The sequence below is a fragment of the Homalodisca vitripennis genome, chromosome 2 (genome assembly GCF_021130785.1).
Source record: "Homalodisca vitripennis isolate AUS2020 chromosome 2, UT_GWSS_2.1, whole genome shotgun sequence".
NCBI lineage: Eukaryota > Metazoa > Arthropoda > Insecta > Hemiptera > Cicadellidae > Homalodisca > Homalodisca vitripennis.
In genome coordinates this window covers 5306156-5328572 of record NC_060208.1, presented here as the reverse complement: position 1 = coordinate 5328572, position 22417 = coordinate 5306156, and the positions used below count along the sequence as shown (strand labels likewise).

Here is a 22417-nt window from a genome sequence, read left to right as displayed (position 1 = left end):
CATGTTAAATTGTGGTCATACAAATTGTTGGTTTTATTTCAGGTGGTTTTGTCGGCATGTTCATCATATTTCCAGAAGATTCTGTTGGACAATCCGTCACAACACCCAACAATCATCATGCCCCAAGACGTTTGCTTCAATGATCTCAAGTTCATCATAGAGTTTGTCTACCGTGGCGAGATAGATGTGTCTCAAACCGAATTGCAGGTGAAAATGCTCTCTACATATATATTTTATGTATATTACTTAGCTACTAGTTAAGTCATTGCCAACTAACAACAGTTTAGTTTCTCAATGAAAAATATACTGCCTTAAGAGGTTTGTTTCTGTTTGGTATTACATGTAATTACAAAGATCTCAAAGAATAGTATGTATTTTGTAGTCCGTTTTTCACACTTTTAAACCATTCTGTTGTATTCAATGGTGTAGTGAATAACAAATGAAAGTCTTATTCTCAAGCATTTATTATATTATTGTCATTATGAGGTGATTTGTATTTAGATACTGATTACATAAGTTATGTCAAGTACCTCTACATCAAGATTCTTTAGAAATAACCATCTTAGTGTGAACTATTTGAGAAGATTTGTAATTCATTTTAGTGTGAAAAGTACTAAAACTTAAAAATATATAATGAAACTCTACTGGCGTTACCAATAGCTATATTATTTTCCACCATTTATTTCATTTGCAGAATTAAAGTATTTGTAGACACAAGCTTAAAGTTGGATCATTAATTGTTTTTGTATGAAATATTTAAACTTTCTAATTTCAAAATTACTTAAAAAAAATATCAAATAGGTATCTGAAGAAATGGACTGGAAGGGCAGAGTGAACTGTTTAAATGGTCATGTTAAAATGGTAGGTAGATAAGAGATTTATCCAAAACTGCCATCAGGAAACATTTATTTAAGAACCCAAAAAATGTATAAGTACCATTTAGACCACTTGTGCTGTCTTTGATAACTTTTATTCCAGAAAATTGTTATTTCCTACAACTTTGCATAACAAAGCATTGATTTTTCAGTATTTGTTTGTGACGTACGGAACTAGAAAAACTTTTGCAAAGATTGTTTACAATTGTTGTTTTGACTCTTAGTCCCTACTGAAGACTGCAGACCAGCTGAAGATCAAGGGTCTGTGTGAGGTGCCTGAGGGAAGCAACACCAAGGATATGCCAGGAGCCGAGGTGACTCCTTTACCCCCACCATCCCCCCCACCGCCACTTCGGCTCAACAAGTTCCGCAGGCTCACCTTCCAGGCGAGGCGACGACTCGACTCGCGCAAGCGTCTGTACAGGGAGACTCTCCAGCAGAAACAGCAGGTTGGTCAGTTATGTACATTTTATGACATTTTGAAAAAGTGGTTTCTTTAGGATATTTTGTGCTCAAGAAAGGCGATAATTCGAGTCTTCTTCAACAAATTCTCAGATAAAACAACTTTGCCTTTGTTCAGTGATAAAAACAAATCAGTGACACTACATTTCGAGGTGTGCAAACTGATCTCTTCCCCAGGTGAATAACTAACCTAACATATAACTACAATCTAGATTAAAATAAACAAATTATACCAGAGCGTTGTGACATCCATAAGTTAAAAACGCATCCTGACACATATTGTGGACAGTAATATGTGGAGTAATTATGGAAATTTCTACTCCGTATTTCCACAGGGATCTGTTCTGACACCTCTGCTCCTTCTATTTTTCTGTAATGGAACTCGCATCCAAAGTCAAAATCCTTATTTACACTGGGAATATTTTTATACTTGCTTCTGCAAAAGACAAAATAACTCTTTCACAGATATTATTCCAAAGTAAGCAAGGACTAAATTCCTGGTTTGATGCTTAAACAGCTTAAAACTCAAACCTTGTAAGACTTGGTCCATAAACTATCATCTAAATCATTGCAAGACTCCTAAGTTAGCCACATAATTTATTTAATCCCATTTAAGTTGTTTAAATTTTCTTGGATTGATCAAGACAATGATAATCTTTCAACACGTCAATATATTGCTTCCCTCACTAAATTAAGCAAATCCTTATACTCAATTATAACTTGTCTCATGTAGTTGACCATTAGTTCTAAGACAAGGGTATTTTGCTTATTTGAATTCTCCAATATTTTATGGTTTGTTGTTCTGGGGCAACTCCAGTGAGATTTTCAGAGTATTCATACTACAAAAAAAGGTTATTCAGGATTATGGCTGGTGTAGGCTTTAGAGAATATTGCAGACAAATTTTTAATCTTTAAAAATCTTATCACTTCCATGTACGTGGTCTGTTCAAAAGATATAGCGACTTTTTACTTACTGCGGGCTACGTACATTCGATTTTAATTATGCCAACAAGTTTGGCCATTTTAAATGTTCTGTTAGTTCTAGAAACAAAGAATCTGTATCAAATTTTCTGTTCAAACAAAATTTAGTGCACGGTCACATTCCGACTGTTGACTGTTGCTTATGGAAAAGCTACCTTGGACTGAAGTGACGCTTATCAGTGATACAAAACATTCTCAGAGGGCTGAGAAGATGTGAATGATCAACAGTCTGCTAGACGCCTGAGCACGTCAAGAACAGACAAAAACATTGATAAAGTGAAGAAAATAGTATTGGCCAATCGTTGAATCACTGTTAGAGAAGTTGCTGAGGACCTGAACATTTTGATTGGGTTGTGCCATTTGATTTTACCGTTGATTTGGGCATGAGAGGTGTTGCGTGAAATTTGTACCATAATTGCTCAATTTCAAACAAAAACAGCAGTGCATTACCATTGCTAATGAGCTGTTGGACTTTGTTTGCGATTAACCAGTGATGAATCATGGGTTATGACGTAGAAACCAATCATGAGTTCTCGCCATAGGTAGAATTGTCAATAAGAAATATCATCTGGAAGTTATGTGCCATGTATGCGAAGCAATTAGCCAGAAATGCTCGGAATTGTTGAAGAACAAAGATTGGCTTTTGCACCACTTAAATGCTCCTGCTCACACACTGTTACTTGTGCACGATTTTTTGGCCAAAAAAAAAACACACTTATGATGCCGCTGGATTCCCCAGATCTGGCCCCATGTGACTTTTCCTTGTTCCTGAAACTGAGGAGGGCTTTGAAAGGACGACGGTACACTACGATTGATAACGACGGCATCGAAGGAGGAGGTGAACAAGATCACAAAAAATTACTTCTTGAAGTGCTCTGACAATTGGAAGAAATGTTGGCACAAGTTAATAATATATAATGGGGTTTACTTGGATGATGACAAAACTGAGATTGATGAAAAATCAAATACTTCAAAAAAAATTGTGATATTTTTTGATCAGACCTCGTATTTTTGTCTTTTAGTGTGTAGTTTTTTTTATATGTAACTTTAACAGATTTTATAGCATAAATTATGAGCATTCTTTTGCTAGAAATATTCTCTACTAAAATTCATACAACTAGCTTCTTTGAAAAATTTTATTACAGTTGCATTATCATATGTACAATTTTCAAGCTAGAATTAAAAAAATGAAATATTACCTAAGAAGAAAAAAAGAATAAAACTCAGAATTTCTCTTTGCTCACTGTTTTTATAGTATTGATGAATATTTGACACTCACTTGATTACTATTATCATGACATGGGGCTGACTTTATCTTTTTTTAAACTTTATAACTTTTTAAATGTTAAAACATTTTAAATTGTTAACCTTGCATTTAAATTTTAAAATGTAAATGGTATTTTATTTTTAGGCTAGTTTCTAGTTATATGACAATACTCCTATTTCTCTTCAAATGTACTGTATATTGTGCATTAAAGACAACTTATGACTCTTAGGCTTTATGTTGGTAAACTTACTAATGTAGAATTGAAGTCAAGTTCCTTTTCTTTATTTAAAGTTTTCCAACAGGTGCAGCTGAATCAAGTTCATCAACCACAGCAGACTCTCCATCATTCACAGCAAACCATTCACCAGAGTCCACAGCAAAGTATTCACCAGAGTTCGCAGCAAAGTATTCACCAGAGTTCACAGCAAAGTATTCACCAGAGCCCACAGCAAAGTATTCACCAGAGTCCGCAGCAAAATATACACCAGAGTCCGCAGCAAAACATCCATCAGAGTCCCCAGCAAAGCATCCATCAGACACAGCCGAGCATTCATCAACAACAGCCACAGCCAAGTCTCCATCAGACACAACAGCAGATCGTCCATCAGCAGCAGACGTTGCATCAGAATCCACAGCAGCATTTACAGCAGCACTCCCATATTACACAGCAAACACAACACATTACGCAGCAAACACAGCACATTTCTCAGCAAACGCAGCATATTACACAGCAAACTCAGCACATTACTCAGTCCCACCAGGAACAGCCACAGCAAACACAGATGATTCAAGCCGTTGTCACGACAGTGCATGATCCAACCAGCCCACACAATCAGGTCAGTTTACATGAATAGCATTTGCCTGAATCCCATTGTTGGTAATTGTACAGTAGATTCATTGTAAGCACTGTTGTATAGTCATGTGGGATCCAAGATATGTTGTAAATAAAGCCTATCTCTTCAGTTTTCATTAATAAGGCTTTGACTAGTTTCGTACACCAAAATGTAAGTTTTGTTTTTAATTTAGTCATAGAAATTTGGTTTAGTAATTTATAAATGATAAAAACCAAAAAATGACACTTGATTGCATAATTGTCAGCCAGCCACAATCATAAGGTTGATTCAAAGTTTCATTCTCTCTCGGTGGTACTTCTGTAATAATCCATGGTGCAAATATCCACAAGAAATTCTGGCCATGATCCGTATCAAAGTTTTTATTTACCCAGTTTATGTACTTCTGCTTTGTAATAGTATGCAGTTTCAGATCCTAGTGCAAAATTCGTTTTAAACTTTTGTTACCTGTTGAAAAGGATAATCTTAGGGAAGCAGCATGTGTTCGGTGCAGAATGCTGAGGTGATTACAAAATCATAGGTTTGACAGTAGCGGTACCTGATGTGGTCCAAGGTCAACCACGTGTCTAGTGTCTGACACTGTCAGGAACAGGATCCGATTTTAGGCTCAGAGAATGCTTTGAATTTTTGGTTGTGAGAAATGCTGCAGGAACTGTGTCTGTCATAATTTTGTACGTTACGTATTTGATTGGTTGCAGCCTTATGATAGTCAAGGTCTTTGAGTACAATATTCAGCTAATTTCGACTTGATAACTCAGTGTAACAAAAAAAGTAGTAATATATGATTTAGTTTAAATCATATATGTTTTCTTTTAAAATCAAAATGTACATAATGATGTAACATTTTCAGTGTATCACGGGAAACTTGTAAAATTCTTTAATGCCATTTAATTTAAATTACTGATTTGCAAATTGAATCCAATACATACAAAAGTTATGAAAGTTTTTAATATATAACTAAAAAGATTTTTATTAGATTTTCAAATTTAAATATTGAAATTTGTATTTTTTTGAATGTTTATATAATTCTTGTACATTTAATATAATTTTATGTAATTATGCTTGGATGGTATAACATTATGCAACTTTATGCCCAAAAACTTGAAAAAAATTACAGTCAGTTTTACAATTTATTGTTCTTTAATGAAACATCTCAAAACAGTAAAAACATATTTAAGTAGTAAATAAAAATTATGTATGTATTATGGATGAAATTTTTTTATAATTTTACTCTATAACATAGTTTTAAAAAAATCATTAAAAAAATTTTTAGATGATTTTTTAGTTCAAACTAGACAAAACTTTTTATTTTAACATATTATAAAGTATTGTTTATTATGTACGTGATATTTATGTAGTAAAATGCTTATTTTTTAAAGATTACTGCCCAAATGTCGGGCATTTCTCAACAAAACTTAAATGCTGTAGCACTCATAACGTTTAAAGGAGGCATGTTGTGGGGGGTGCATATCCTATAAAATTGAGGGAAACATTTACAAATAATTTGAATAAAGTTGCATAATAGTATTCCCAATATATATATCTCCTTGTTTTAATTTGTGTTGCCCATGATTAGGTGTATCAAGAAGTGGTGTAAGCATATGGGAAGTGGTGAAGGAGTGTTGGGGGCTGTAACTGAAGGGGGTTGTAACTTGTACGTTAGGGGTTGCATGAGGTGTGGGTCTGTTCCAGTTGTCATCGGTTGACACACTCGCCAACTGTATCACTGTGGCCACTTCCACTGACGATGACCTGAAGAGTGAAGTCTCGGGTGTGGTCATACTTGAGAGCCGAGTGGGCCACAACGCGCACCTGTCGCACTCACATGCGCACACGCACGCAGACGCGATCATGATGACCAGTCCCCCACCCATCATGTCCACTCACGCTCTGCCATCCACGCAGCAGGTAAGGGTGGCGGTACTTGTGTCTATGTAAATAGTAAATACGTGCGCTCCTTGTGTAAATATTTGTGGTGGTGAGATAGTATTGTTTTCTGTTATTTTAAAGAACATTTCATATTGATCCAACACATATTTGATTATTCATAACTATCAGTTCGGTTTTAATAGATATAATCGTAGGTGTAATTGAAAATGTTTAAAAGTTAAGGTGCAGATAAGGTGTAGATAAGTTTATGCTGAAAATAAGACATTTTTAATACCTGTTGTCAGTTGACAATGCTGCCATATGGACTGAGACTTTTATGTTGGTTGTTTGCCATTTATAAACAAATGTTTAATGGAAAAGTTTGTAGTAATTTCTTATTTAAGATTACTTACAAGTAAAATAAAATTTTTAGTTCAACATTACAATGCCTGATAAAGATAAATTAGGGCTAGAAATGGTGGGATTCCAGTTTTGACTACTGGTTTTGAATGTTTAAACCACATGCTGAGTTTTGTTTCTATCAGTAGGGTTACCTTGGATACCCTCAAACAGTTTCCATAACCCTATCGACTGACAGACTGCTTTTTTGTATACACTTTTGTCCAATCAAATCAGATACATTTTTTTTCTGTTATGACATTTATAACTCTGGGGATATCTTGAGAAGAATTGAGCTATGACCTTGAAATTTGGTATATTTTGCTTCACTCATGAGCTGTCAATTTTCTCGTCAGTCTGTCCGATTCCCACACAATATCCTGAGAACAAATTGAGGTTTGAGTTGACATTGTGCTTGTAACTTCACTTCTATATAGACAAAAGTTCAGTGAGGCAGGTCCTCCATGAGATTTGGTTGAGTGTCATTGTGCTTGTAACTTCACTTCTATATAGACAAAAGTTCAGTGAGGCAGGTCCTCCATGAGATTTGGTTGAGTGACATTGTGCTTGTAACTTCACTTCTATATAGACAAAAGTTCAGTGAGGCAGGTCCTCCATGAGATTTGGTTGAGTGTCATTGTGCTTGTAACTTCACTTCTATATAGACAAAAGTTCAGTGAGGCAGGTCCTCCATGAGATTTGGTTTGAGTGACATTGTGCTTGTAACTTCACTTCTATATAGACAAAAGTTCAGTGAGGCAGGTCCTCCATGAGATTTGGTTGAGTGTCATTGTGCTTGTAACTTCACTTCTATATAGACAAAAGTTCAGTGAGGCAGGTCCTCCATGAGATTTGGTTGAGTGTCATTGTGCTTGTAACTTCACTTCTATATAGACAAAAGTTCAGTGAGGCAGGTCCTCCATGAGATTTGGTTGAGTGTCATTGTGCTTGTAACTTCACTTCTATATAGACAAAAGTTCAGTGAGGCAGGTCCTCCATGAGATTTGGTTGAGTGTCATTGTGCTTGTAACTTCACTTCTATATAGACAAAAGTTCAGTGAGGCAGGTCCTCCATGAGATTTGGTTGAGTGTCATTGTGCTTGTAACTTCACTTCTATATAGACAAAAGTTCAGTGAGGCAGGTCCTCCATGAGATTTGGTTGAGTGTCATTGTGCTTGTAACTTCACTTCTATATAGACAAAAGTTCAGTGAGGCAGGTCCTCCATGAGATTTGGTTGAGTGACATTGTGCTTGTAACTTCACTTCTATATAGACAAAAGTTCAGTGAGGCAGGTCCTCCATGAGATTTGGTTGAGTGACATTGTGCTTGTAACTTCACTTCTATATAGACAAAAGTTCAGTGAGGCAGGTCCTCCATGAGATTTGGTTGAGTGACATTGTGCTTGTAACTTCACTTCTATATAGACAAAAGTTCAGTGAGGCAGGTCCTCCATGAGATTTGGTTGAGTGTCATTGTGCTTGTAACTTCACTTCTATATAGACAAAAGTTCAGTGAGGCAGGTCCTCCATGAGATTTGGTTGAGTGTCATTGTGCTTGTAACTTCACTTCTATATAGACAAAAGTTCAGTGAGGCAGGTCCTCCATGAGATTTGGTTGAGTGTCATTGTGCTTGTAACTTCACTTCTATATAGACAAAAGTTCAGTGAGGCAGGTCCTCCATGAGATTTGGTTGAGTGTCATTGTGCTTGTAACTTCACTTCTATATAGACAAAAGTTCAGTGAGGCAGGTCCTCCATGAGATTTGGTTGAGTGTCATTGTGCTTGTAACTTCACTTCTATATAGACAAAAGTTCAGTGAGGCAGGTCCTCCATGAGATTTGGTTGAGTGTCATTGTGCTTGTAACTTCACTTCTATATAGACAAAAGTTCAGTGAGGCAGGTCCTCCATGAGATTTGGTTGAGTGACATTGTGCTTGTAACTTCACTTCTATATAGACAAAAGTTCAGTGAGGCAGGTCCTCCATGAGATTTGGTTGAGTGACATTGTGCTTGTAACTTCACTTCTATATAGACAAAAGTTCAGTGAGGCAGGTCCTCCATGAGATTTGGTTGAGTGTCATTGTGCTTGTAACTTCACTTCTATATAGACAAAAGTTCAGTGAGGCAGGTCCTCCATGAGATTTGGTTGAGTGTCATTGTGCTTGTAACTTCACTTCTATATAGACAAAAGTTCAGTGAGGCAGGTCCTCCATGAGATTTGGTTGAGTGTCATTGTGCTTGTAACTTCACTTCTATATAGACAAAAGTTCAGTGAGGCAGGTCCTCCATGAGATTTGGTTGAGTGTCATTGTGCTTGTAACTTCACTTCTATATAGACAAAAGTTCAGTGAGGCAGGTCCTCCATGAGATTTGGTTGAGTGTCATTGTGCTTGTAACTTCACTTCTATATAGACAAAAGTTCAGTGAGGCAGGTCCTCCATGAGATTTGGTTGAGTGTCATTGTGCTTGTAACTTCACTTCTATATAGACAAAAGTTCAGTGAGGCAGGTCCTCCATGAGATTTGGTTGAGTGTCATTGTGCTTGTAACTTCACTTCTATATAGACAAAAGTTCAGTGAGGCAGGTCCTCCATGAGATTTGGTTGAGTGTCATTGTGCTTGTAACTTCACTTCTATATAGACAAAAGTTCAGTGAGGCAGGTCCTCCATGAGATTTGGTTGAGTGTCATTGTGCTTGTAACTTCACTTCTATATAGACAAAAGTTCAGTGAGGCAGGTCCTCCATGAGATTTGGTTGAGTGTCATTGTGCTTGTAACTTCACTTCTATATAGACAAAAGTTCAGTGAGGCAGGTCCTCCATGAAATTTGGTTGAGTGACATTGTGCTTGTAACTTCACTTCTATATAGACAAAAGTTCAGTGAGGCAGGTCCTCCATGAGATTTGGTTGAGTGTCATTGTGCTTGTAACTTCACTTCTATATAGACAAAAGTTCAGTGAGGCAGGTCCTCCATGAGATTTGGTTGAGTGTCATTGTGCTTGTAACTTCACTTCTATATAGACAAAAGTTCAGTGAGGCAGGTCCTCCATGAGATTTGGTTGAGTGTCATTGTGCTTGTAACTTCACTTCTATATAGACAAAAGTTCAGTGAGGCAGGTCCTCCATGAGATTTGGTTGAGTGACATTGTGCTTGTAACTTCACTTCTATATAGACAAAAGTTCAGTGAGGCAGGTCCTCCATGAGATTTGGTTGAGTGTCATTGTGCTTGTAACTTCACTTCTATATAGACAAAAGTTCAGTGAGGCAGGTCCTCCATGAGATTTGGTTGAGTGTCATTGTGCTTGTAACTTCACTTCTATATAGACAAAAGTTCAGTGAGGCAGGTCCTCCATGAGATTTGGTTGAGTGTCATTGTGCTTGTAACTTCACTTCTATATAGACAAAAGTTCAGTGAGGCAGGTCCTCCATGAGATTTGGTTGAGTGTCATTGTGCTTGTAACTTCACTTCTATATAGACAAAAGTTCAGTGAGGCAGGTCCTCCATGAGATTTGGTTGAGTGACATTGTGCTTGTAACTTCACTTCTATATAGACAAAAGTTCAGTGAGGCAGGTCCTCCATGAGATTTGGTTGAGTGACATTGTGCTTGTAACTTCACTTCTATATAGACAAAAGTTCAGTGAGGCAGGTCCTCCATGAGATTTGGTTGAGTGTCATTGAAGCTTATCACTCATGGGACTGACAAAATGTATCATTTGTTGGTTTGATTTTCTGTATGTCTGGCCACAAAATAATTTAAGATTTGAAATTTTGCATATAATTCTAGTGAAACCTGTTCCACGACACATGATCTGGCGTACTTCTACCTTGTACAACAATAACATTTACAACAATATTAACCAGGAAAATGTCATTGTAGGAAAGTTGGGAGACGACCAGTATTAAACTTATTGTGAGTTTAGGACATTTAAAATAGAGAATATTAATGTAATAATATTTGGAATTAGTTTAAGTTTAAATTATCATCAGTTCAGTCAAGAGTGATCAGATCTATAATATATTCCCTTCATCAACATAATAGTAGCTGTTGAAATACAAGGGCTAACCAGAAAGTAGATAACGTTTCTTTCTGTAGCCAATAGGGGCAGAACTCTACGTGGCACAACCATAAAATGTGAGGTATTGTGAAATCTTGCAAAAGTTAAGGATAGCAATAAAAAACAAACGCAGAGGAGAGTTAAGTTCGAAAATTTAGTTTTTGCACGACAACACCTGACCAAATTGGACTCAAGAAGTCCAGGATGCTTTTAAGTGGGAGGTTTTCCACATTTGCCTACGGTCCGGATTTTGCACCCAGCGACTACCACCTGATTCTAGCAGTGCAGACGTGGATTGTGTCGCAGCGCTTTAATGATGACATGGAACTGCGAGAAGGTGTGACAACCTTGAAGTCTCATGCGGCAGAATTTTATATCACTAGAAGTTCAAAACTAGTTTACTGCTATGATACATGCTGATACATTTGTATGGTGAAAAATAGTATTTTAGTGTCACTTTCAAATGTATGTAATACAATTTATTTCTTGTACTTTGTTTTTTGTTTATATTAATTCTACTTTCTGGATAACTCTTGTATTAATTAGCTGCCTCTATGCTGATGTCATCACTACAGCAAAGCTGCCACAAAAAATGGATATTTATTTAGTTTTTGTAACAGAAACAAGGTTTGAGGCCTTTGTATTCTTAAAAAAAATACATAGAAAGTAAAAGATAAATTTCAGGAGATCCAGTCTTATCAGTGCAGTCTTGTCATATAAGTTCGCTGGATTTTCTATACATGCATTGGGTACAGTAATAGTGGTAAAATTATTTATTTTGTACTGTTTATTTTGGAATTTAGGTATAAAATTTAACCAGTTTCACTGAAATAATGTGGATAAAAACAACTAGGATTTCCCCCCCTTAAATTGTCCCTAATATTTAACTTCAAGAACTAGATATAATTGTATTAACTCTTTCATCTTCAGAGACCATCTGATTGAATGGCTCTACTATAGCCAAAAAATGTATTTTTGGAAAATAAATGACATATTTTATCCACCGTCTTGTTGGAGATGGTTTTGTACAGAATTGAAATTCAGTGTTGTGTTCCAGGTACTGTTGGAATCGTCAGGGTTAAGTGTGCATTCGGACGTGGATTCTCTAACGGCAGATGTTGCTACGCAGAACACTTCCCCCACTCCTTCTCTCATCTCCTCTCCCCCACAGCACCAGGAAATGACTGGTGAGTATCGGACATTATTGGTGGGAATAACTGAATGGAAATAACTGGTTAGTTCGGTTATTTTAAATTAACTGATTAGTCTGTGTTATTTTTGCTGCAACCAGTTAAAGTAGTCTTAAAAATAATTTCCTTACCGACTAATTTTTCTGATTGTGCAGACTTAGTCTATAGTTCTTGATTCTGAACGGTGTATTTATGCAAAAATGTTTATGCAGTTTATACTAATTCATACTTAGACTGGAGACAGAAACATGTATTATTGGAAAATAAAATTCTCTTTATGGGCATTATTCAGTCAAACTTTGCCATACTCTAGGCAGTAAAATTGCCCACATAATAATGCCTACACTAGAATTACAGATGTCGGCTTATTAATCAAATTTACAGTTATAGAGTGCTAAATAAAAACTAGACCAACAAGTTATTTAGAATACGTATTAAAAAATAATTAATTAAAAATAATTAATAAAAACAAATTACAGAAAGGAAGAATGTACAGTTGATAGGGACAGTGTGTTGTATTACAGGTAGCAAGTAACATAGTTATTGTGATGTTGTGGTCTAGTGATGACACCGGTAGAGACGAGGGTGGCGGTGGACACCAGTCCCATAAGCCCTCACGACCAGGCGGTCAAGGTCAAGTACGAGACACTACGAGCCATGGAGCAGCCAGATCAACTGGACATCGACGCCCACATCAGTCCTGACAGGGTATGTCATGTTCGGTTTCTCAGTGTAGCTCGTAATTACAAATACATTCAGCATGCCATTCTCCTTGTGCACTGCGAATGGTAAACACATCAGTCATGACAGGGTATGTTGTGTTTGGTTTCTCAGTGTAGCTCGTAATTACTAATACATTCAGCATGCCATTCTCCTTGTGCACTGTGAATGTTAAACACATCAAAACTGACAGGGTATGTCGTGTTTGGTATCTCAGTGTAGCTCGTAATTACTAATACATTCAGCATGCTACCCCTTGTGCACTGGTGGTATAAACACTCAGTCTGCAGGGTATGTCGTGTTTGGTTTCTCAGTGGTTTCTCTAATATACATTACATAATACATAATACATTACTAATAGATTCAGCATGCTATTCCCCTTGTGCACTGCGAATGTTAAACACATCAGTACTGACGTGTTTGGTTTCTCAGTGTAGCTCGTAATTACTAATATACATTACATAATACATTACTAATACATTCAGCATGCTATTCCCCTTGTGCACTGCGAATGTTAAACACATCAGTACTGACGTGTTTGGTTTTTCAGTGTAGCTCGTAATTACAAATACATTCAGCGTGCCATTCTCCTTGTGCACTGCGAATGTTAAACACATCAGTACTGACCAGGGTATGTTGTGTTTGGTTTCTCAGTGTAGCTCGTAATTACTAATACATTCAGCATGCCATTCTCCTTGTGCACTGCGAATGGTAAACACATCAGTCCTGACAGGGTATGTTGTGTTTGGTTTCTCAATGTAGCTCGTAATTACAAATACATTCAGCATGCTATTCCCCTTGTGCACTGCGAATGTTAAACACATCAGTACTGACAGGGTATGTCGTGTTTGGTTTCTCAGTGTAGCTCGTAATTACTAATACATTCAGCATGTTATTCCCCTTGTGCACTGTGAATGTTAAACACATCAGTCCTGACAGGGTATGTCGTGTTTGGTTTCTCAGTGTAGCTCGTAATTACTAATACATTCAGCATGTTATTCCCCTTGTGCACTGCGAATGTTAAACACATCAGTACTGACAGGGTATGTTGTGTTTGGTTTCTCAGTGTAGCTCGTAATTACTAATACATTCAGCATGCTATTCCCCTTGTGCACTGTGAATGTTAAACACATCAGTCCTGACAGGGTATGTCGTGTTTGGTTTCTCAGTGTAGCTCGTAATTACTAATACATTCAGCATGCTATTCCCCTTGTGCACTGCGAATGTTAAACACATCAGTACTGACAGGGTATGTCGTGTTTGGTTTCTCAGTGTAGCTCGTAATTACTAATACATTCAGCATGCCATTCCCCTTGTGCACTGCGAATGTTAAACACATCAGTACTGACAGGGTATGTCGTGTTTGGTTTCTCAGTGTAGCTCGTAATTACAAATACATTCAGCATGCCATTCCCCTTGTGCACTGCGAATGTTAAACACATCAGTACTGACAGGGTATGTCGTGTTTGGTTTCTCAGTGTAGCTCGTAATTACAAATACATTCAGCATGCCATTCCCCTTGTGCACTGCGAATGTTAAACACATCAGTACTGACAGGGTATGTCGTGTTTGGTTTCTCAGTGTAGCTCGTAATTACAAATACATTCAGCATGCCATTCCCCTTGTGCACTGTGAATGTTAAACACATCAGTACTGACAGGGTATGTCGTGTTTGGTTTCTCAGTGTAGCTCGTAATTACTAATACATTCAGCATGCCATTCCCCTTGTGCACTGTGAATGTTAAACACATCAGTACTGACAGGGTATGTCGTGTTTGGTTTCTCAGTGTAGCTCGTAATTACTAATACATTCAGCATACCATTCCCCTTGTGCACTGCGAATGTTAAACACATCAGTACTGACAGGGTATGTTGTGTTTGGTTTCTCAGTGTAGCTCGTAATTACAAATACATTCAGCATGCTATTCCCCTTGTGCACTGCGAATGTTAAACACATCAGTACTGACAGGGTATGTCGTGTTTGGTTTCTCAGTGTAGCTCGTAATTACTAATACATTCAGCATGTTATTCCCCTTGTGCACTGTGAATGTTAAACACATCAGTCCTGACAGGGTATGTCGTGTTTGGTTTCTCAGTGTAGCTCGTAATTACTAATACATTCAGCATGTTATTCCCCTTGTGCACTGTGAATGTTAAACACATCAGTCCTGACAGGGTATGTTGTGTTTGGTTTCTCAGTGTAGCTCGTAATTACTAATACATTCAACATGCTATTCCCCTTGTGCACTGTGAATGTTAAACACATCAGTCCTGACAGGGTATGTCGTGTTTGGTTTCTCAGTGTAGCTCGTAATTACTAATACATTCAGCATGCTATTCCCCTTGTGCACTGCGAATGTTAAACACATCAGTACTGACAGGGTATGTCGTGTTTGGTTTCTCAGTGTAGCTCGTAATTACTATTACATTCAGCATGCCATTCCCCTTGTGCACTGCGAATGTTAAACACATCAGTCCTGACAGGGTATGTCGTGTTTGGTTTCTCAGTGTAGCTCGTAATTACTATTACATTCAGCATAGCATGCACTTCCCCTGGTGCACCTAGTGTAGCTCGTAATTTACTAATACATTCAGCATGACACTGCGAATGTTAAACACATCAGTCCTGACAGGGTATGTCGTGTTTGGTTTCTCAGTGTAGCTCGTAATTACAAATACATTCAGCATGCCATTCTCCTTGTGCACTGTGAATGTTAAACACATCAGTACTGACAGGGTATGTCGTGTTTGGTTTCTCAGTGTAGCTCGTAATTACTAATACATTCAGCATGCCATTCCCCTTGTGCACTGTGAATGTTAAACACATCAGTACTGACAGGGTATGTCGTGTTTGGTTTCTCAGTGTAGCTCGTAATTACTAATACATTCAGCATGCCATTCCCCTTGTGCACTGCGAATGTTAAACACATCAGTACTGACAGGGTATGTCGTGTTTGGTTTCTCAGTGTAGCTCGTAATTACTAATACATTCAGCATGCCATTCCCCTTGTGCACTGCGAATGTTAAACACATCAGTACTGACAGGGTATGTCGTGTTTGGTTTCTCAGTGTAGCTCGTAATTACAAATACATTCAGCATGCTATTCCCCTTGTGCACTGTGAATGTTAAACACATCAGTACTGACAGGGTATGTCGTGTTTGGTTTCTCAGTGTAGCTCGTAATTACTAATACATTCAGCTTGCTATTCCCCTTGTGCACTGCGAATGTTAAACACATCAGTACTGACAGGGTATGTCGTGTTTGGTTTCTCAGTGTAGCTCGTAATTACTAATACATTCAGCATGCCATTCTCCTTGTGCACTGCGAATGTTAAACACATCAGTACTGACAGGGTATGTCGTGTTTGGTTTCTCAGTGTAGCTCGTAATTACTAATACATTCAGCATGCTATTCCCCTTGTGCACTGTGAATGTTAAACACATCAGTACTGACAGGGTATGTCGTGTTTGGTTTCTCAGTGTAGCTCGTAATTACTAATACATTCAGCATGCTATTCCCCTTGTGCACTGTGAATGTTAAACACATCAGTACTGACAGGGTATGTCGTGTTTGGTTTCTCAGTGTAGCTCGTAATTACTAATACATTCAGCATGCTATTCCCCTTGTGCACTGCGAATGTTAAACACATCAGTACTGACAGGGTATGTCGTGTTTGGTTTCTCAGTGTAGCTCGTAATTACTAATACATTCAGCATGCCATTCCCCTTGTGCACTGTGAATGTTAAACACATCAGTACTGACAGGGTATGTCGTGTTTGGTTTCTCAGTGTAGCTCGTAATTACAAATACATTCAGCATGCTATTCCCCTTGTGCAATTGCGAATGTTAAACACATCAGTACTGACAGGGTATGTCGTGTTTGGTTTCTCAGTGTAGCTCGTAATTACTAAGACACTCAGCATGCTATTCCCCTTGTGCACTGCGAATGTTAAACACATCAGTACTGAAAGGGTATGTCGTGTTTGGTTTCTCAGTGTAGCTCTTAATTACTAATACATTCAGCATGCCCTTCCCCTTGTGCACTGCGAATGTTAAACACATCAGTACTGACAGGGTTTGTTGTGTTTGGTTTCTCAGTGTAGCTCGTAATTACTAATACATTCAGCATGCTCTTCCCCTTGTGCACTGCGAATGTTAAACACATCAGTACTGAAAGGGTATGTCGTGTTTGGTTTCTCAGTGTAGCTCTTAATTACTAATACATTCAGCATGCTCTTCCCCTTGTGCACTGCGAATGTTAAACACATCAGTACTGACAGGGTATGTTGTGTTTGGTTTCTCAGTGTAGCTCGTAATTACTAATACATTCAGCATGCTCTTCCCCTTGTGCACTGCGAATGTTAATCACATCAGTACTGACAGGGTATGTCGTGTTTGGTTTCTCAGTGTAGCTCGTAATTACAAATACATTCAGCATGCTATTCCCCTTGTGCACTGCGAATGTTAAACTCAACCTTTATTGTTATTTTGACAGAGTTATTAAATAGCCCTTTTTGTACTAATTAAAAATGCACATAGCTGAAAAATTAAGTGGAAAAAAATGCAGTAACATTTCATCATGTCACATTGATTAACACAGCTTTGATTATTTGGTTCTGATGATGAACTAAAGTTTTATCATTTATTTAAGAATCAATCTTTGATTAAAGCTCTTAAAATCATAAATAAATATACTTTTTTTTAAACGGTACTGTGGTATTATCCAGCACCTGCTATTTTTGGAAAAATTTTTCTTGCCGATGACCTATAAAAATACATTATTATAAAAAACAGACTATTTGGTGTACTGTGAAAATTAACTGTCATTTTGACGATCTGTGCTTGTTTTCTGCACCGCAATGCAAAAGAAAATTATGACGGCGAGAAGTAGGCCTCTCTGTCTCTATATACTTCTTGTAATTATGCATTATAAGTAGGTTTAGATTAAGTTATCATAAATATGGTACTAGAGTTAAAGATATCCTTTACGAGCACTCGCGTGATTTAAGCTTAAATTGGGTATCTCGAGGGATGTTGCACATTATTTTCACACGATTAGACGTTTTTTATTGCATTGTATCTTTCTCAACCAGTAGAGAGCATACCCAATTATTTTAAATATTTTACTTCTCCCCTTAAAAATGTGTGTTAGTACGAGTAGTGGCAAGTAAAAGGTTTTTAAAAGTACTTTCATCATGTAACATGTAATTGTAAGTCGTGATAAAAGAAGAAGAATGGTATAAATTAGAGGTCACTTGAGTTGTCTGTTTCACCATAGCTTATACGAGGGCTATCGAGAAAGTAGATTACATTTTGATATAAACATAAAACTAAGTACAAGAAAAAAAGTGTATTGCATACATTTGCAAGTGACATTAAAATACTATTTTTCAACAAGGCCACCATACAAATTTATGCTCATATCATAGCAGTAAACTAGTTTTGAACTTCCATCGTAATACAATTTGGACGCCTAAGACTTCAAGGTACACATCCTCCTTTAATTCCACATCGTCACTGTAAGTCATCATTAAAGCTAGGTCTTTATTGCTGGAAACAGGTGGTAGTCGCCGGTTACAAAATCCGGACTGTAGCCGGATGTGGAAACATCTCCCACTTAAAAGCAGATCGGACTTCTCGATTCCGATTTGGTCGGGTGTTGTCGTGCAAAAACTAAAAAATCTTTAATCTTCTCATCGAATTTAGAATCAATATCATCGGTCACAATGCTTGGCTGCACACTTTTAAACCTTATGCACCACTAACGCACTTCACCTTCAGTAATCACATAGTTCCCTTAAGCTTCACAGAGTTGGCGATAAATCTTTATTGTGTTTAGCCAATAAAAACAGTATTACTGACCACTTAACACACTTGTAGGATTTTAAATTGCATCACACATTTTAAACTGCTACTGTAAAACAATAAGGAGGGACAGTAACCTCTCACTAGCACAGCTGGATAGCCACTGAACGGAGAAATGCCCAGACATCAAAATGGCCGCGATAGTCCCGCCCCTAGCGGCTACAGAACAAAACAATCTTTCTGGATAGCCCTGATAGTTGACGTTCAAATTTTGCCTTTGTTCAAATTAAATAATTAATAATAATAATAAAAAAGTATGAAATTCAAGTAATTCGTATAAAATAAATATATGAAGTAAAATTTAATAATTTAATGGAGGGTTCAGAAATAAGTTTTTGTAGTGTTGTTGGTTTTGTCTCATCACAAGCATTTGTTATTAAAATATTTATCCCATTTAAAATTTTTGAGTTATCCCCACTTCCTGTTTGTGGAGAAAAGCATAATTTTCAAATCAATCAAAAATGCCCTCATGTGGTATTATTACACAGCCTTAAAGGAGATATGTAAATTCTCAACTGTTCAAATGTTAAGATGGGGAGGGGTGGATTTTAGTACAATTAAGGTCCCCCTGAGGTTTTTGTTTATTTATAATGTTTAAATCTTGTCTGTGACCACAACATTTTTATCAGCACCATCGGCTTTGTACTATATCGAGTCTCCCCCTTACTCCTGTTGATACGATCCTTGCACAGGCCAGTGTCCCATGAGGACAGATTCAATAAGGTTTCTAAAGGGTTTGAAAAAAAACTACTGTATGCTGATCTAAAAACAATATGCAAGTTTTTAAACAGACACAAAATTACAATTAACTGCCTTACAGTTTAAAAAATTGTGCCGGCTACAGGGCTTTGGAAAATTGAAGGTTTTTATTCTGTTGCACATTAGTTTGAAGATGTTGAAGATGTTTATATGTTCATGTGGTATGACCCAAGCTTGTTCTAACAGCAGGAGAATGGACACCTGAGCCAAGCCAGTGGGGAGGAGACGACAGAACACACGATGCACACTATGATGATCACCCCAGAACTGTTGGGCCTGATACCTTCTTCGGCAACAGGGCATCAAGGTAACTAGTGTCAAGGTATTTAGTGTCATTTTAAACATTTCAAGTGACTAACTACCATCCACTTGTGCTTTCTGTCATAAGGTTTGTGTTGGCAAGAACTGGTTGAAATTTATTGCCATCTTGGTGATTTATATGGCAAAGGAATAATGAAAGAAAGCCTGGTAAGACATTTAATTGTGCATTAAGTTAAAACATGGCAATACTAATGTTCATAATGATTTTTTTATTTAGGGAAAGGCAGGAAAAATGCAATTACGCACGCAGGTGGCCAGCCTGTAGTGTAGGACTCCCCTAAAAATGGGTTTACCCACTAAATAACCTCCTCTACACTTTTAGGATTCTAACCTGGAATTGTTTATCACATTACGTCAGACTAGGCCTAAATTTGGCTTAAGCCCGTGGGTCTAGCTCCTTTTATCCAGCCACTTTGCGGTCCAGATCTGGTTTCTTTTCCAGGAGGATGTCCCGTACGAACTGTGACAAACAATCCCAGTTCCCCTCATCCTCCATAATCTTTTCGCAGACCGTGTCCACTGAAAAAACACAGAGTTTTCTTGTGGCCTCCAGGTGGGGCCTTTCCCAATGCGGACAGTGGAAGAAGGCGTGTTCCGCGTCGTCGGGAACGCCCGGGCAGTAGATGCAATCCGGTGAACTAGTCTTGCCCATCTGGTTCAGGTACGACTTGAAATAGCCGTGGCCTGTCAGGAACTGCGTGAGGTAGTAGTCCACCTCGTCATTCCGCCTTTCGACCCATGGTTGAACCTGCTCGATGAGTCGCATGCTGCACTAGCCGTCCTCGGGTTTCGTGCTCCCAGCTGTGTTGCCACTGCTGGAAGGTTCGGGCGCACTCTTCGCATCTTGCTGCGTCCTTGCCGATCTCGCCTTGTCTCTGATAAATCGATAAAGCCGATAACATACAACAACCAAGAGAGTTGTACACTTTTACATGGAGTCTGAACTACAGGGATTTAGGGGATGACACATATAGACAGATTCCAATACACCCTCAATAGATGTCATTGAATATTTAAACAACTCAGTGTATTCTCACACCTTTGGAATTGTTGAAATTTCTGAAAGTGTATAGTTGTTTGTACTTTTTTATTGTGAGTAATAATATGACCTCCGATATGTCAATTTTGTGATTATCTTTGATTACACACTCACCTTGAATGTTGTGAAATCCTATGTTATTATTTATACCAACACTGAACATTTCTTAAACCGCAATACAATTTTTTAAGTTGTTTTTGGTGGATATACCGCAAAGTATGGAGAATAGGAATGACAATATGACAATTTTGGAAGAAGAAGAGTGTGAGACTTTACTCCTATTTTTATAATAGAGGACCTGTTTGTTTAAGGACTTAGAATATGAAAAGTTAGAGGTATCGATGATTCCTAACATTTGTTCATCTCCACAGAAGTGTCAGAAGGAGTGAAGAGAGAAGCAGCTGCCAGCAAGACTTGGACTCAGGAGGATATGGATGCTGCTCTAGATGCTCTACGCTCACATTCCATGAGTCTCACCAAGGTGAATGTTGCAACACATTGTCTAAAAGTAGTAATTTTGTTACATGTTGTTTTGGACACATGGTTGTTTTCGAGAGTTGTGATCATAATGTGTAAACACAACTCTCTCATGTGGCAGGCAGTAAACACAAAAGGAGCCTCCACTCACACACACGCACACACAAACACGTTTACCAGTTAATTGAATGGTATCGCTACACCAAAATAAAAACAAATTCACTATTGAAACTTGCCTTCTATTGTTTTCTATTACTAAACTAGGGTTTATTGGCTCAGTAATTGACAGTGATTGTTGCTTCCCCCAGGCTTCTATAACGTACGGCATTCCGTCTACAACGCTGTGGCAGAGAGCTCATCGTTTGGGGATCGACACCCCGAAGAAGGACGGGCCGGCCAAGTCGTGGACCGAGGATGTGCTCAATGTTGCGCTAGAAGCACTCAGAAACGGATCGATATCTGCCAATAAAGCCAGCAAAGCGTACGGTACGTTGATCCACTACCTCGTCTATAACTTCTGTATTGGTTATATTCTAGTTGTGTGTCGTGTTCACTCCGTTCTCTACTCCACAGGTATCCCGAGCAGCACACTGTACAAGATCGCCAGGCGGGAAGGTATCAGACTAGCGGCTCCGTTCAACGCAGCCCCCACTACCTGGAGTCCAGAAGACCTGGAGAGAGCGCTGGAGGCCATACGGTCCGGTCAGACCACGGTACAGCGTGCCGCTGCTGACTTCGGTATCCCGTCCGGCACACTGTACGGGAGGTGTAAGCGGGAGGGTATAGAGCTCAGTAGGAGCAACCCCACTCCCTGGTCCGAGGATGCGATGACAGAGGCACTGGAGGCTGTCAGGTCAGTTATATAGTCGTCAGGTCTATCCTCGTCCATGACAACTATGATGAGCAGTCTAAAATCAATCTATTTAATCTTCTTTAGGATCTGTAAATTTTAAGCTATTGTTCTTAAGGAAAGGAGGTTAAATGCAACAAATCCAATGAAACTTTTTTGAAACGTCAACAATTGATATTTTTAATGTTACAATGCAGTGGGACTCCATTTTATGTCTAGTGTTACCATTACTGTGCCTGTGTGTAAATTTAATATTTTTATCAAATATTTTACAGCTTCTTTAGAGCTAAAAGTCAACCTTTGGAAAAGTTTCCCTGTTCCTTATTTCATACAATATTTTAAAAGTAATTTTAAATGTTTCTAAAAAACTGTATATTCTTGTCTTGAAACTTTATGATGTACATTTTTGTAAATTTAAAAACTGTTAGGTG

At 38.0% G+C, this 22417-nt stretch overlaps 1 protein-coding gene across 3 annotated transcripts in view; it reads left to right on the top strand.

The window, feature by feature from the left end:
- The window catches only part of LOC124353483 (protein jim lovell-like), a 54653-nt gene that overhangs the window by 25469 nt on the left and 6767 nt on the right, over positions 1-22417 (top strand). For all 3 annotated transcript variants that reach the window (XM_046803327.1, XM_046803328.1, XM_046803326.1), the window contains exons 3-12: positions 43-207; positions 1100-1324; positions 3888-4421; positions 6129-6344; positions 11821-11950; positions 12516-12661; positions 19486-19606; positions 21031-21140; positions 21445-21622; positions 21710-21989. In XM_046803327.1, the coding sequence (XP_046659283.1) occupies positions 43-207; positions 1100-1324; positions 3888-4421; positions 6129-6344; positions 11821-11950; positions 12516-12661; positions 19486-19606; positions 21031-21140; positions 21445-21622; positions 21710-21989 (2105 nt within the window). The remainder of the gene's footprint in view (positions 1-42; positions 208-1099; positions 1325-3887; positions 4422-6128; positions 6345-11820; positions 11951-12515; positions 12662-19485; positions 19607-21030; positions 21141-21444; positions 21623-21709; positions 21990-22417) is intronic.